This window comes from Urocampus carinirostris, chromosome 14 (assembly GCF_059441175.1).
Source record: "Urocampus carinirostris isolate Australia breed hairy pipefish chromosome 14, RoL_Ucar_1.0, whole genome shotgun sequence".
Classification (NCBI taxonomy): Eukaryota; Metazoa; Chordata; class Actinopteri; order Syngnathiformes; family Syngnathidae; genus Urocampus; species Urocampus carinirostris.
Genome location: NC_142362.1, coordinates 27,808,301 through 27,824,738, shown reverse-complemented (window position 1 = coordinate 27,824,738; position 16,438 = coordinate 27,808,301). Strand labels below are relative to the sequence as shown.

At 39.8% G+C, this 16,438-nt stretch overlaps 1 protein-coding gene across 1 annotated transcript in view; it reads left to right on the top strand.

Annotated features, from left to right (window-relative positions):
• The first annotated feature begins 578 nt into the window (after nt 1–578).
• Nucleotides 579–16,438, top strand: part of naxd (NAD(P)HX dehydratase) — a 28,220-nt gene continuing 12,360 nt past the window's right edge. Inside the window, exons 1-6 of the mRNA XM_088353132.1 lie at nt 579–1,403; nt 4,427–4,858; nt 6,711–6,861; nt 6,933–6,978; nt 9,754–9,842; nt 15,843–15,951. Coding sequence (XP_088209258.1) covers nt 887–1,403; nt 4,427–4,858; nt 6,711–6,861; nt 6,933–6,978; nt 9,754–9,842; nt 15,843–15,951 — 1,344 coding nt within the window. The 5' untranslated portion in view covers nt 579–886. The remainder of the gene's footprint in view (nt 1,404–4,426; nt 4,859–6,710; nt 6,862–6,932; nt 6,979–9,753; nt 9,843–15,842; nt 15,952–16,438) is intronic.

Sequence of the window (16,438 nt, the reverse complement as noted above, 5' to 3'; positions counted from 1 at the left end):
TCTTTGTTTGCTTTTCCCCTTATCTTTTTACTTATTTTCCTTGCTTTTTCTTTTCCCTTTCTCTTTCTCTTCTTAGTTTGCAATAATCTGTGGTCTGTGCAGCCCTTTGAGACTCCTTGTGATCGAGGGCTATACAAATAAACATGACTTGACTTCTCTTTTTTTATTTTACTTTGCTTTTTGTTTCTTGCTGTTTTTCTTCCCCTTTCCTCTCTCTTTTTCATTTTTTTAAATGATGGACTTTTTTTTATCCTAGTGCTTTACTTTTTAAAACTTTTTTTGTTTTGTTTGTTCATTAAACTTACTTCCTTATTCTATTTATTTGTCCCTTTGCTTCTTTTTTTGTCTTTTTTCAATTAATTTCGTGCATGCGCACTGCTCATCAAGAAAATACGATTTGAATTTCAGAATCCGGCTCTTTATAGTGAGCCGAGCAAAAAGAGACGATTCTCTAAAAAGACCCGGAATTCCCATCACTCTTAGCTCGGAATTTGGATCCAATGATCTTTAGGACCCCGCATCCGCCATTTAGGAGTGGACGTGAAGCGTTTCCCTCAGAGGACCGATCAGAGGTCAGTTTGTTTAATTTCCCCAAATGAGATTGAATAGGTGAATTCATTTTGAAAGCTGGTCCTCGTTCAGTTTATCTGAAACTTCACAGCTCGGGCATTTTTGACAACGACGTTTAGGGGATAAACATGGCAACGTTTAGCTAGAATGCGGTGACTCGACGTGCAAATGCCGCCTCATTTGAACAATACGCTCGCTTTTATCGAGACACTCGAACAGTCTAATAGTTACCTCAAAAGGGTTATTTTATACGGAGTAACGGGTCGGGAACCAGGTCGGCCAGCTTCATCCATCCCCAACTCCTCGAGGCTCGACTATGCTGCTCAGCAACACAACGCGGGGATTTTTGTGGTCCGACTCTGAAACGAGGACCTTATTAAACATTTGGGGTGAGCAAGACGTCCAAGAGGCGCTAGACGGTAACTTCCGCAACAGTTTCGTCTACCGCGACGTTTCCCGGCGATTGGCGGGGATGGGTTTCGAACGCACGCCGGAGCAGTGCAGGGTGCGGATTAAGAGCCTCAAAAGACAATACTTGCTCGCCAAGGAGGGAAACCTGCGCAACAATAGGCAATATCACAAAATTGCCAAGTTCTACGACACTATGGAGAGGATCTTGAGCAACCGACCTGCCCTTGACCCCCAAGAGTTCATGGATGGCGGACCGGGAGGAGAGGAGGCCGTGGATGGTTTGGATGAGGAGGCGGAGGATGCTCAGGATGGGTACTCTGAAAGTACAGGAGACTGCCCTTTCCCCTCTGAGACTGAAGTGAAGATGGAGTACCCCGCTATTCCCATCCCCATTCCGGTAAAAGTCACAGTGGGCAATAACAGTAAGTACATGTGCGTTCCTTGTTAATCTATGTGTCAAAGATGTATGAGAGGTAGTATGAGAAATAATCATATTTGCTCTCACACATGCTCAACTATACTCTCATACAAAACAGTCATACCCATTGACTGTACTCGCTCATACACACTGTCATACTGTAATATATCACACATACTTTCATATACACACTACTGTGCTTTCACACACATGCAACTATACTTTGTGTGTGAGAGTATAGTGTCTGCATGAGAGTATAGTACACACACTACTCTGCTGTCACACACGCTAGCACTAGTATACTCTTTAATTATACTACAATACTCTCACACCCACTGTTATACTCTCACATAATGCTAATGTACTCTTTCACAATTACTACTATACTCTCACACATACATTACTTTATATTCTATGCTGTTACACACATACTACTATACTCTCTCACATACTATTATACTCTCAGACACTCTGGTTATATCCAATAGCAAACATATGAGTGAGTATAGTAATATGTGTATGATAATATAGTAGTACGTGTATGAGAATATAGTAGTATGTGTATAAGAATATTGTGTGTGTAAGCGTATAATAGTATATGTGAGAGAGTATGGTAGAGTCTGTTTGAAAGTATAGTAATATGTGTGAAAGATAGTAGTGTTCATATGATGTCAGTGTATTTATTATGTGTAATGGAAAAGCAGTGTGTGTATGAGAGTATACTAATATGTGTAAAATAATATTGGGGTATGTGTGAAAGAGTATAGTAGGTATGAGTATAGTTGTTTGTATGAGATAGTATAGTAGTGTTTGTGCATGGGTATGACTTTCTCTGTATGAAAGTATAGTTGTGTGCGTTTTATATATGTGAGAGCAAGTACGATTTACTTTCCAAACGGCCTCTCATTAAAATGCTCAACTTTGCAAAAGCAAACACATTACATTGCAATAACATACCTGGCAAGCTCAGCCAATTGCTCTTTATGATAAAAATTGCAATTCCCCTTAATGAGTGATTATAAACCTTACTTAAAGTTGTCACTGTTTACTCACAGCAGGACAATGTAGAAGAAAAACAAGATAACTTGTGTAAACAAGTTCATTGTATTTATCAAATAAACAACGCAAAAAATTATTTCAGCATCTTCCTAAGTTATTTCCCCACTCACAGTAAAATTTAGGGTTATTATGCAAAGCAGTGCAGGATTTGACAGGAGCTCAATGTAATTTGGATTTGTTACTTTCTGCCGCAATCTCCTGGCTTGTGTCATAATTGCAGCCTCAGTCATCTCATTCATGATGCGTGTGCAAGTATGTGCATGATGTGTATTTTCTTACTTTCACCATTTTCATGCTACAGTGATAAATACGATAAAAAAATGGGGATGAGCATGACGTTTGTCAAAAGCATCTCCCTTGCCCCCATTCCTCATACCTAATTTGTTCCACCCTGAACAGATCTTGTAAAAGTAAAATAAAAGCAGATAGGTGCAATGGAATATAAAGCATAAGGGCTTTTAGAAGTCAGGTTGGTATGTTCTATGTTCTTGCACATGTCGACTGCACTATGTTTACTGCTCACCTTGCACAATGTCTGACCATTTCTTTTTTCTGCACTATGATGACTATGTTTGGACCAATGCACATGCTGACTATTTTTTTTGCACTATGGTGACTTTTGCACCAAATGCAATATTGCACAACCCTTATGATACCAACGGTATCACTATAACACTGTATGTAACATCCCACATGCCGACATTTCTTGTGTAAATACCATGTAAATTATAACTATAGCCTATCCCCCTTGTTTTATAACCTTATCTTCTCTGTTCCTTTATCTTCTTGGCTCATACCTCACTGCGAATCTGTAAAACTGGAGTGTCATGCCCAATTTCGTTGTCACAATATGTTAACCCATTTTGTAACAATGACAATAAAGGTATATTCTATTCTATTCTATTGTTAACACATACTTAATAGAGAAAATATTTAAATGACGACCTTATAAGGATATCCCAAAATATGCTCCCCACCCTTAATCCATTCTACAGATCGTTTTACTCGAACAAAACCTTTTTTATTTGCAACAAAGATTTCAAGAGTATCAGTTGCCATTGTTTTCCTATAATCAATATGTACTTTCCTCACATGGCTGAAAACGACAATATTAGTCAAACGAATTAGGTCAGAGCTAAAATGGGCATCCAATGTTACAGATAGGTGGAGAGACAAAAAAGAAAAATGGCGGGTGGATAATAAAAAAAAGTCAGTGAGAAAGAAGCTCGACCCGAACGCCATGTTTGACATTTTAGGTCCAGGTCAGGCTCCGATCATGGTACAGCTTAACCGTGTGTCGTAGCTAGTAACATAATAATCAACAAATCAATGTGAGCCTAGCATTCAGGCTAGGTTCACACTGCAGTGATTAATGCTCAATTCTGATTATTTGGTGTAACAAGATGTTTTTTGTGAGATCGTTCACATTTTCAATTATACACGACTTTTATGTGATCTCCTGTGACTTCTACGCGTCATTTGTGTAAACGCGACAAGTGTCCCACCTGCGCAGAAGAGGACACGTGATGCACACACAATGCGCTCATTGTTTGCGGAAGTACTGATGGATGCTAACGCCGTAGCGTATCTAGCAATTTAAAAGTTATTGTGCTACCGGAGGCTAGCTTCCAAACATTAATTAAATCTAAAACGTCGCTTTCCCTCCATTGAATGCTTTCCGTGTTTCGTCCGTCAAGGTTGTTGATCTGTTGATGACGTTCAAGTCGCATGAATGCGCTCTGACCGTTCACACAGAAGTCACATTCCAAAAGACGAGATATGTATCTGATTTAGGACCACATATGAATGCGGCCTTGTCTGGTGTTAAAAATCGGATTTGCGCCGTTGAGACGACTTTAACAGATCGGATACAGGTCTCGTCTGTGCAAAAAAAATGAGATATGCCTGCAGTGTGAAGTCTGGGCCTGACACATGTAATTAAATAAAAAGGTTTTGTGTCCCCTTCAGGTACATCGGAAAGACCGCTAAACAGCAACTCGTTGGCAGCCAATTGCTCCGCCTCTATGCCAAAGCAGCGGCGGCGACGGCGTGTTAATTTCCCCATGGAAAGGTTGATGGAGCAGTTCTTGAAGCAGAGCTCGCAGGCCGAAGACAATTTCTACCGCATGGAGGAGCGCCGCTTGCAGGCCGAGGACAACCGTCGCGAGGCCGAGCACGCCAGGGAGCTGCACATGCTCCAGATGCTCGGCCAGATGTTTGCCAACATCTCCTCTACTTCGGCCTCTTCCAGGCTGGGCCCGGGAGCGCCGCCGCATCCTCAATCAAAAACTGTCCCGTCTACCCACGCCCCCATCTTCTCACAGGCGCGCCAGCCCTCACCCCTGATGGACAGTTTTTCTAAGCAGTATCAAATGGGGAAGCCAGACTCTCAGTCATTAGGTATTAGTGGAGCTTTCACCCGGGTAGTCGGCAAGATGTGCTAGAAACTGGAACTCAAATGGTGCCTTAGTGATAGTTTAGACCAGTGGTTCTCAGATGGTCTGACTTTAGGGCCCTACTGCCACACCACCCTAATTACTGTATTCTCCACACTATTAGGCGCACCGAATAACAATGCACACCCTCGACCATGTATATAGTGAGAAATGCAAACGTTATTTTGCATACTGTGTTTTCCGGATAATAAGTCTCACGGTTTTTTTTATAGTTCGGAAAATACACTACTTTCGCTTTCATATGTAGTCATAAATATTGTATTGTTTAATAATACAAGTTTATGGGACCCATCCATCCATCCATTATCTGCACCGCTCATCCTCAGTAGGGTCGCCGGGGTGCAGGGGCCCATCCCAGCCATCCTCGGGCCGTGGGCAGGGGACACCCTGAACTGAGACTCTGGCGGGACAAATTAAATCCTGGCGGCCCGCCAGAATCTTACTATGGTATGGGACACACTACGTGACACGCTGTTGAATAGCTGCGGCCATGATTTAAATCATTTTTTGACAACGTAAACTATGAACACAATACCAACATAACATTTACAATGTATTTATTTAATGTCCTTCAGTCTAATCCGTAATCAGATTCATTAAAGAGTTGTTCTGTTTTTTTACGTTTATTCATATCTTTCAGGACAACTTTCTGTTTTCTCTAGTCTCTTAACATTCATCTCTGGTACCATGAACAAAAGAAGTGTGATTAATGAGATACAATTGAATGTCTTTTCATAAGTCGTATATTTATTTCATTGGCAACCTTTTCTGTTGCACAGACCTGTATAGTGCCTGACTAAATTCTTGTAACCGAGCCTAGTTATAATATTCATATAAACAAATATATAAGTAACAATTATAATCTACTGTGTTATCTCGAGAGCGGAGGTTTCCAACCTTTTTCAAATTGAGAGCTACTTTTTGTTACTAATTAGCACAAAGGGCACCCAGTTTGGAATGAATTTCTAAAATGACAATTTTATAATGCTATTACTATGTTGTTACTATGTTATTACCAGGTTGATTATTGAAAATATGGTTGAATACACTCAGTCTACCACTTAAAAAAAAAAAAGTAGGATAAGATATAATGACCCAGCACTGGTGAGCTATTTTAAGGACAGGTTCGCGGGCACCTCAGCTATCCTTAGCAGGCAACCTTGTGCCCGCAGACACCATGTTGGAGACCCTTGCTCTGGAGTCTAGATGACTGTTTTGGCTGAACTCTTTCCCATAATGCTACATTACAACGTTGTACATTGTGGCAGCGTGAGTAAAAAGATCGTGATGATGAGGTAAAAAAGGAACATGTTTTCCTTTGTCACCTATAATCCTAGTAGTCTAAGTGATGGGATCCGGGTTCAATTCTCATTGCATCCAATGTTGAATAAATGAGGTCAGTGTTATTTATTGACTAATTAATCATTGCTCTGGACACCCAAACTTTTAAGTATTTTTCCGGTAAGTAAAAAAGCATGTATTCTCAAACAAATACGGTATGAGGAGAAAATAAAGCAGTTTTTTTTATTTTTATTATTAGTTCGTGGCCTGGTGGTTGCCGACCGCTGATCTGGGTCTGATTCCCATTGCATCCAATTTGCGATTGATCAGTCGAAAAATATCCTTGACCACAATCGATAATATAGTACCGTAAAACCTCGTGTAGAATATGCACGTTATACACCAATATGAAAAGGATCCTCTACTTGCCAGGGTGAAAATATTTTTCCATTTGTTGGTGAATTTATAGTTTATTTTAAACGAAACCGTCTTGAAACCTTGTCTGAATTTCACAGTGTTTGAACGCCGCTACAGCCTGGCCCCGATTATCGACGGGGGCATGGAGGATCACGTACTGTCCCTCGTGAAAAAAATAGTCCCTCCATTGACCGGCCACAAGCACAAGGGACAAGATGGCCGAATCGGAATCATTGGCGGATGCCAGGAGTATGTCCCACACACGAACTCACCCACTTTGGATTGCCTTCTATTGATCCGGTTTGATTTTTCTCTTCAAGCTACACTGGAGCTCCCTACTTTGCGGCCATCTCTGCTCTGAAAGTGGTGAGTAAAACGTGCCTCTGTTTTTAATTTTTATACCAAATCAAACAATGGTGCCTTGCAAGAGTATTGGTCCCCATAGAACCTTTTGACATAATGCCATATTTCAGGCCTCAAACTTACAGATGAAAAAATCAAAATACTATAAGTCTCGTCTCAGTAAACTAGCGAGATAAGCGAGCTCTGTTGTGGGCACAGAGCTGGACTGCCTGACAACAGTAGCTGAGAAACGGGCACTGAAAAAGCTGCGGTCAATCATGGACAATCCATCACATCCACTACACAGCATTATATCCAGACAGAAGAGCAGCTTCAGCGACAGACTGCTGTCACTGTCTTGTACCACGGACAGACTGAAGAGATCTTTTCTCCCTCATGCCATGAGGCTCTTTAACTCCACCCGGCAGAGTAAAGGCCCACATTAAACCACACCCCCTACATTGCATATTACCGAATTTTATTGCAATATGTATTCTGTGTAGCACTATCTAGATACTCTATAGAACACGCTACAGTGGGTATAAGCACGTCACATTGGGTATTTGTATATTGTATTGTTTTTGCTTTATTATTGTATTGTTTCTCAGCATAGGGATGCTGCTGGAAATGTGCGGGGATGAATAAAGTATCTATCTATCTATCTATCTATCATTCCAAACCTTTTAGAAAGCGGGCCAGTCTTTTTAAGATGAAAATGTGTGCGGGCCGACTATTCAGCCTGGCATTCTTTGAAAATTGTTTACTAAATAAGCCATCCTTTTAAGTTTTTTTTTTTTTTTTTTTTTAATGCTTGGCGATCAGCGTTGTGTCCCCATCGCTCACCTTTGTAGCATTTTCATTTGACCCGCTGGGTTTCCTGAAAGGTGCTGCTTTGCCATTAAAATGGCTTCCATATGAACTAATGGCAATTTAGTTTTGAGCTTCTGTTGTATATGATGTGGCCTGCTGGAAAACAGTCAGTGGGGCATAGTTTAGGGCGGCAGTAGCTCAGGAGGTAGAGCGCTCGTCTTTAAAGGGATCCCAGTTCGAATCCCGGCTCGTCCGTGTTACATGTCGAAGTGTCTTTGGGTAAGACACTGAACCCCTAATACCCCCAATAAGCAGGTTAGCGTCTTACATGGCTGCAATACAAGGCCGCTATTGGGAAATGTGGAGCACATTGTAAAGCGCTTTGGGAAGTCATTGACTTGAAAAGCGCTATATAAATGCAGATCATTTCATTTAGAAGAAACAAAAAAGTAGTCTTTATCAATAGATCCCTTTTCAAACAACTTTTAAAGCAGATTATATGGGAGCTTCACACTATCAGAGCGCAGTATTCTTAATATTGCTGATGGGATAGATATATGCACGATTTTTGGGGAAAAAAATACTAATAGCGATTTTTCAGACCTGTATTGCAATTTCAATGTGATTTTTTTGATTTGACTAGAAAAGTGCATTTCTGTGCTTGTTTTGTTTTTAGGTAGAACTTAAAGATCGTGCTATGCAAACTTACCTCGGGATGATGTCTTTGGAGACGGAGAGTATATGACTGTAACAAAATAACTATAGATCTACTGTACAAATAAAAACAGAATTGCAGTTTTTCGTACAAAAGTACAACGAAAGTGGAGGGCTACTCCTTTCAGTGTAAGAAAACGATTTAGAGAGAGGCTGACTATCTACATGCTAGCGTCGGGTAACCACAAATTCTGCAAGGTTTTTGTGATGATCAAAATACTAGAGTCACAAATGTAGCGGTTTTCCACAAGTAGTAGCTCCAAGTCGTCCGTTTCATGGGTAAGGGATCTGGCGTTGGTGACCAGCCACGTCCTGCAGCGGTGGCTTCAGAGTTGTTAGCCTAGCTGTTAGCTTTCCCTTCTGATGCTGCCTTGGTCGATTCTCGGACGCGATAAAAATCCAGGCAGAACCCCTGCTAATCAGCTTTTCTTTGCGCTTTTCTGACTTTCCCCAGAGTCCAATTTAACTAATTAATTTAGTATAAATGTAATGACCCACTAAAGCTACGATCTGTGGTGTTTTTTGTTGGCCATTTGTGCAAGGGCTGTTTGACTGGCAGCTTACATCAGCCTATCAATGTCGTGCACTCACATCTTGCAAACGTTGCCCCGCCTTTATTGGTTGGTGCCATTTAAACCTTCTGATTTGTCAGAGCACAAAATTAGAAAATTTTTGTTGGCGAAACACTCCATCACTTAAATAACAAACTGGAGCTATGAATCTTTGAAAAAAACGCAGTGTTGCACTATCGCACAACGTCACATCGCGATATCAATTAGATTTTGATTAATCGTGCAAATTCAAAAATGACAGCTGGACCTGGAAACTTTTTGTGATAAACTTTTTGTTCGTCTAATTAGCTTTCTGTAATCAGCATGTTACGCCTGGCAGTGCTTTTTGATATCATTGTCTTTGAAAATAGTGACAGCCTTTTTTGCAAATGAGACAAGACGTAGTTGTTTTAGATTTCTGTGAAAAAATACTCCAATTTCCACTTGCCCTTTATTTATTCACAGTGCCCATGTCGAAAATGGGGTGTGCTAAAATTATCCCAGAAAGCCAAAGGCAAGGTGACCAAAGGGGCCACGGTCATCATCTGGTAAAATGGTGAATTTTTTTTTTGTACAGATTTATTTTCTACCGCGGTTAACAATACTGGCGGGCCACATACTGACAGAGGCCGCGGTCAAGTGAAAATTTGATCACGGGCCGTAACTGACCCGCGTGCCGGACTTTGGACACGCCTAGCTTACACTGTATTTTTCTCGTTTTCAGGGTGCTGACCTGTCTCACGTGTTCTGCACCAAAGACGCTGCATCTGTAATCAAATCCTACAGCCCTGAGCTCATAGTTCATCCTGTTCTGTGAGTAGAGCATTTGTGTAAACTGATCATGTGCGCAGATGGCAGTAAAAGCCTCAGTATTTAGTTTCTGCCTCACTTTGGCCACAGTTAAAAACGATGATGCTCCTAAGTAATTGCCTAATCTATACCGGGTTTTATCATATGATACGGGATGGCTCATGTAGGAGGGAAGCGCAAAGAAGCGGACAGATGAAGCTCTAAAAGCAAGGTTACATGGAACCAGCATACTGCTCAGCTTCTGATTTGTTCAAAAGTCTTTTCAAAGTAAAATTTATTACTAGTTTTCATATGTCTTAATAGTCTTGGGCCCTCTTATCTATCTGATCTGCATTCATGATGACATTCGAAAACCATTATTATCTGCACCGCTTATCCTCAGTAGGGTCGCTGGAGCCCATCCCAGCTGTCTTCAGGCAGTGGCCAGGGGACACCTTGAACCGGTTGCCAGCCAGTCGCAGGGCACACAGGGACAAACAAATCACTCGCTCATTCATACCTAGGGAACATTTGGACCGGCCAATTAACCTGCCATGTATGTTTTTGGAATGTGGGAGGAAACCCACGCAAGCACGGGGAGAACATGCAAACTCCACACAGGAGGTTTGATCTCTTGACCTCAGAACTGTGCCGCACACGCGCTAACCACTGCGTCACCATGCTGCCCACATTCCAAAACACTTTCCCCAAATTTAAAAATTCACATAAATAGGGAAAGTAACAAAAACAGATTATAGTTCTATATTTCCGATTTTAGAAAACAAAATTGTCTGAAAGTTATTTTACTGTGTATTCAAACCAATACACTGTATGTGCTAAAAAAATCCTTTTAGTTTTGTCTAATTCTTCTTTATTTGTGTACAAATAACTTTGTTAAAAGTAAAAGCAAAGAACACTTCAAACGTGATTTTCTCAGGAAGGTCGTATTATGAATGGCCATCTCTTTAAAAAAGTTAACCATGAAGCTTTGACTATTGTATCGTTTCAGGCTAATTTCTTGTACTTTCCATTTATACCAAAAACCCCAAACTTGATATTTGCCATACTGTGACTCATTTCGGTAGATCAGTCACATATTTAATCCGGGCCTTCGAGACAATTTTGAGAGAAGTACGAGAGAAAATAAGCCGCATCACCAAAAACAACCTGCAGTTTTAAATACTTCTACTGAATGTCGCCAATGCCAGGTGCCACTCCTAAAGCAAACCACCCACTGCAGCTGTATTTGCTGACTGCCATTTATCAACCTGAGAACATTGAGAAAACACTCATCCCAATGTTATTTTCTTAAAGTAGAAGTCACAGACGCGCTGCTTAAGGCAATGCAATTGCACTCTTGATGATTTGACTTGATGTTATTATTCTTAATTATTTGATTGGAGAAAGGGGAATTTAATTTTACTATACTTTGTAACTGTAGGTTAGTTTTATTTTTGTTCAACCTTTTATTCATTTTTTTTACTCGAGTGTGTGTTTTTCTTTTAATTTAATTTTGGTGTGGTCAAAATGTCCTGAGAAAAGTTAATGTTAACTCTATTAAAATAATCATACATAAGAAATGTCTCATACACACACATATGTATATATATAACATGCATTTCAGGTGAATTGGTCGGTCCAAATTGTCCCTAGGTGTGAATGAGCGAATGCGTTGTCTGTCCCTGTGTGCCCTGCGATTGGCTGGCAACCAGTTCAGAGTGTCCCCTGCCCACTGCCCGGAGATGGCTGGGATGGTCTCCAGCCCCCCCGCGACCCTAATGAGGATAAGCGGTACGGCTGATGAGATGAGATGAGATATATATATATATATATATATATATATATATATCAGTACTACTAATAAATACATGTTTTTTTTTGGTGCCATCTTTGATCCCATTGTCTCTGTGTGTCTACAAAAAATACCGCTTTAGAAACACTACCCAAATACAAAAAAATTACTACAAAACTGAATATCAAAAAGAATAATGACTACAGAACTACTACTACAGTAATACAAAATACTACTACAGAAGTATTTCAACAGAAGTACTCAAAAAAAGAACTACCGTAATACTATCAAAATACTAATGAAATACCAATAATATACTACTATGTAAATACTACAAGAATACATTACAGTAATGCTATATTACAAAAATACTACTGCAGAAATATTACCACAAATATACTACTACAAAAGTATTATGACAGAAAAACTACGAGAATACATTTCAAATAATAATGCCAAAACCCTACAGATATACTACAAAGATTATACTATTGAAATACTTGAAAAATACTACAGAAACATAACTACAGTAATACTACAAATCTAAATATCAGATTTAGATCTTAAAACTGGGTCTGATATATTATTTTGCTTTAATGGTGAGCATTTCAAAACCAATTTAATGAAACTAACGTATTTGAAACAAATACAGTATAAAGAAATACATTTAGATGTCTGCATGTATATTTATTTATAAATGAAAAAAAATGATGGGTCTACACTCTACAGCAGACCTGGGCAAATTACGGCCCGCGGGCCACATCCGGCCCTTTGTACGTCCCTGTCCGGCCCGCGTAAGACCAATCATAAACACCATAAATTAAACAATTTTTTAAAACTTTTATTTTGAAATTTTATTTTGACTACATATACACGTCATAGACGTAGCGCCTTCACGCGCGTATACACTTGAGTGAGTGAAGGTGATACTGTTCGCCAGGGTACCCTCAAGATGTCGGCACACCCCAAGAAAAGAAAAGTTGATAACGAATGCCGTATTTTCAACAAGACATGGACTGCCAAATATTTCTTTACAGAAATTAAAGGTAAAGCAGTGTGCTTAGTCTGTGGTACACAGGTTGCTGTGTTTAAAGAATATAATTTGAATCGCCACTACACGACCAAGCATGAAGATGAATACAGAAACCTGTCTGGTGAAGAGCGTGCAAGGGAGTCTGATTCATTGCTTGCAAAACTACAAACCCAACAAGGTTTTTTCACTAAACTTCACACTTCCAGAGATGCAGCCGTCAGGACAAGTTATGTAATTTCTCATAAAATCGCCAGAAAAAGTAAGGCATTTTCCGACGGAGAGTTTATTAAGGAGTGTTTATTGGACTCTGCTGAGCTGATGTGCCCAGAAAAAAAGGGCGCGTTTGAGAACGTTTCACTCTCCCGACGCACTGTAACGAGGCGGATTGAGGACATCGCGGGAAATTTAGAGCTTCAGCTGAAGAAAAGAGCGGCCGACTTTGACTTTTTTTCTCTGGCTTTGGATGAGAGCTGCGATGTACGTGACACCGCACAGCTGCTCATCTTCTTACGTGGGATAACCGCAGACTTTCAAATCACGGAGGAGTTGGCAGCCATGCAGTCAATAAAAGGGACAACCACAGGTAATGACTTGTTCAGAGAGGTAAATGCATGTATGGACATGTTAGGACTTAAATGGAACAAGCTTGCAGGTGTGACAACAGATGGTTGTCCAAATCTTGTCGGGAAAAATGTTGGACTTTTAAAGAGAATGCAGGATAAAGTGACAGAAATGAACCCTGATCAGAAATTGACATTTTTGCATTGTATCATACATCAGGAAGTGTTGTGTAAGACAGTGTTAAAAATGAAACATGTTGTTGATTCTGTCACTAAAATAGTTAACTTCATCAGAGCGAGAGCTTTAAATCACAGACAGTTTGTTGCTTTGTTGGAGGAAAATGAGGCTGAACATGGTGACATAGGCTATCATTGCACAGTTAGGTGGCTCAGCCTTGGCAAAATTCTGAAAAGTGTCTGGGACCTGAGAGACCAGATTCAGGAGTTCTGTGTTCAGAAAGGTCATGACGTCTCAGAACTTTCAGATGAAGACTGGTTGGCAGACCTCGGATTCACTGTGGATGTGACTGCACTAATGAACGAACTTAATGTCAAACTGCAGAGCAAGGGCCTTTTTGTGCATGAGATGTACAGTGCAGTGAAGGCTTTTATGAGAAAACTGCAGCTTCTCTCAAGCAAAGTGAAGGACAACATTCTGACCCACTTGCCAACACTTAAGGAAGCCAAAAGATCAGGCAATCACCTCCAAAAGTACTCAACCATGTTAGAAACATTGCATGCAGAGTTTTCAAGGCGATTTCAAGATTTCAAAACTCTTGAGAGTGAAATGCACATGGTCTCTTCGCCCTTCAACTGCAGTGTGGATGATGCGCCAAGTGAAGTTCAGATGGAACTCATAGATCTGCAGTCTGACACACTTCTGGCAGATCACTTCAAGTCAGTCTCACTGCTGGATTTTTACTCCTCCCTCAAAGAGGAGAACTTTCCACACCTGAGGAAGCATGCTCAGAGGATCCTAGTCCTCTTTGGATCTACCTATCATTGTGAACAGACATTCTCAGTTATAAGGTTTAATAAATCCAAACATAGATCCTCTATGACTGATGACCACCTCTCAGCTGTCCTTCGCATAGCCACTTCAGACATTCCGCCAGATTTCAATGCCCTTGTTCAAGCCCAGAACAGACTGGATTATTCTCACTGAAGAGGTAACATGAGGTGGAGAACATTACAAGTTATTGTTTGTGGAAATTAACAAGTTAAAAATAAATTGCACTGGTTCAATCATTGTTTTTCTTATTTAACCAATACACCACAATTTCACATAGCCTAATATAAATATTTACAGAGTGCTATATTCTTCTGATTATCAGCATCAGCTATTCAAAATATTTAATTTGAGCATTTTACAATGAAAGAAAGTTGGTGGCCCTCTGACACAATTCAGGTTTCTCATGCGGCCCCTGATAAAAAATAATTGCCCACCCCTGCTCTACAGGATCAGCCCTTTGGCCGTATTTTTCAACCCAATGCGGCAAACCACTCCAAATAGTTGCCCAGCCCTGCACCAAACCATAATGCTCATTTGTTTTTAAATATGATTTGTCTTCTTTGCTACAAAAACAAGTAAAATAAGATGATAAGTAGTAAAATAAGAAAAATAACATACAAGATTAGCCACATTTCTGCTGAAAGTGTATGGAAAGTTTACAAGCTCTTACTCCAAGTTGAAAACATTAAAACTTAAACGACACACAAGGTTTTGTTTTTAGTATTGACTATTTTAATATATAGATATTTTTAATATCTAAATGCATGAAAAAATGTTTGGTTAAATTGTCCAAGTAATGTCCAGTCATTTAGTTTCGGTTTATTATATTATTGTTGTTTGTAAACTATTAATGAACTGTACTGGAAATGTAATAGAACAATGAAATCACACTGAATGGATTCCTAAAATTGTAAACAAACTTAAAATAGTACTGTACCTCATGTGTGATCCTGTCATATTATTTTTTTATTGGCGGGATGCAAATAAACTATTAACAAAAAGTCTGAAGCAAAAACTAATTTTTATGTTTGCATTCTCAAGTCTAGCTCAATGTCATTCACCACAATTTTGACTTATATGCTTTGGGTTGTTTTTTTTTACCAATTATTTGCAGCTGAAATCTAAATTCCAGGGTATTCAACGTTATAGAGTGCACTGTATTCTTGTTTATTGTTTTCTTTGTTTGTTAGTTTTTCCTTTTTCCTTCATCTATTTCTTTGTCTGCTTCTTGGACTCCAGCAACAAAAACGGAAAAAACACGCCAGGCTTAAAATCTGTGTCAAAAAATATTATTTTGAAGCAGTGAAAGAGTCCAATAAGAGTAACTCTGTATTATTTATTATTGCAACATCTGTTGCAGCCTGGTTATCCTGGAAGGGGGAGGACCTCATGTCTCTTCATTTTCTTCATGTTGAGGTTTTTGAGTTTTTCCTTCCCCTCATGTCGGTTTAAGATCAGGGGATGGTGTAATAATAGTCTGTGGTTTGCAAATAATCTGTGGTCTGTGCAGCCCTTTGGGACTCCTTGTGATTAAGGGCTATAAAAATGAACTTGACCTGACTTATTCTGTGTGTGTGCTCATGTAAAGAATCTAATGAGAATTTCTTTGTGTGCCCCATTTTAACAGGGACAGCCCAAATGCGGTGGAGGAGATTGAGAAATGGCTTCCAAGACTGCACAGTCTTGTGGTGGGACCTGGTCTGGGGAGAGAGGATTTCTTATTAAAAACTGCCAAGGCAAGTTGTGTACAGTTTATTTTCTACTATAAGGCGCACCTAAAAATCCCAATTTGGCCAGTAATGTAAGAGTGCCTCTTATAACCCGGTGCGCTTAATATACTGCAGAATATGGCAGAGAAGATTGGAAATGCATAGAGTAATTATAGGTATGTGTTACCATACAGTGTATTACCATAATTAAGCAACAATTTTGCAATGATTGATAAAAATCAATGATCATCGCTGACCTGAATTGTAAAAATCTTGTATGCAATGGTAATCGATCCTGTGTAGTGGAGGAGAGAGTGCCGACGCTTTAACTCTAGACCACCAGTTGTACAAATGACATACGACAAGTCATTTAAACTTATCTCATTATCACACTATTTTACTGTGCCAAGAACACTGATTTGCATAATGCATTCCAATGGGTTAAACAGTCTTTCCGCTTTACTTACGAATGTTCGAGAATGAAGAAAACAATGTATTTTCAACATGCCAGTTG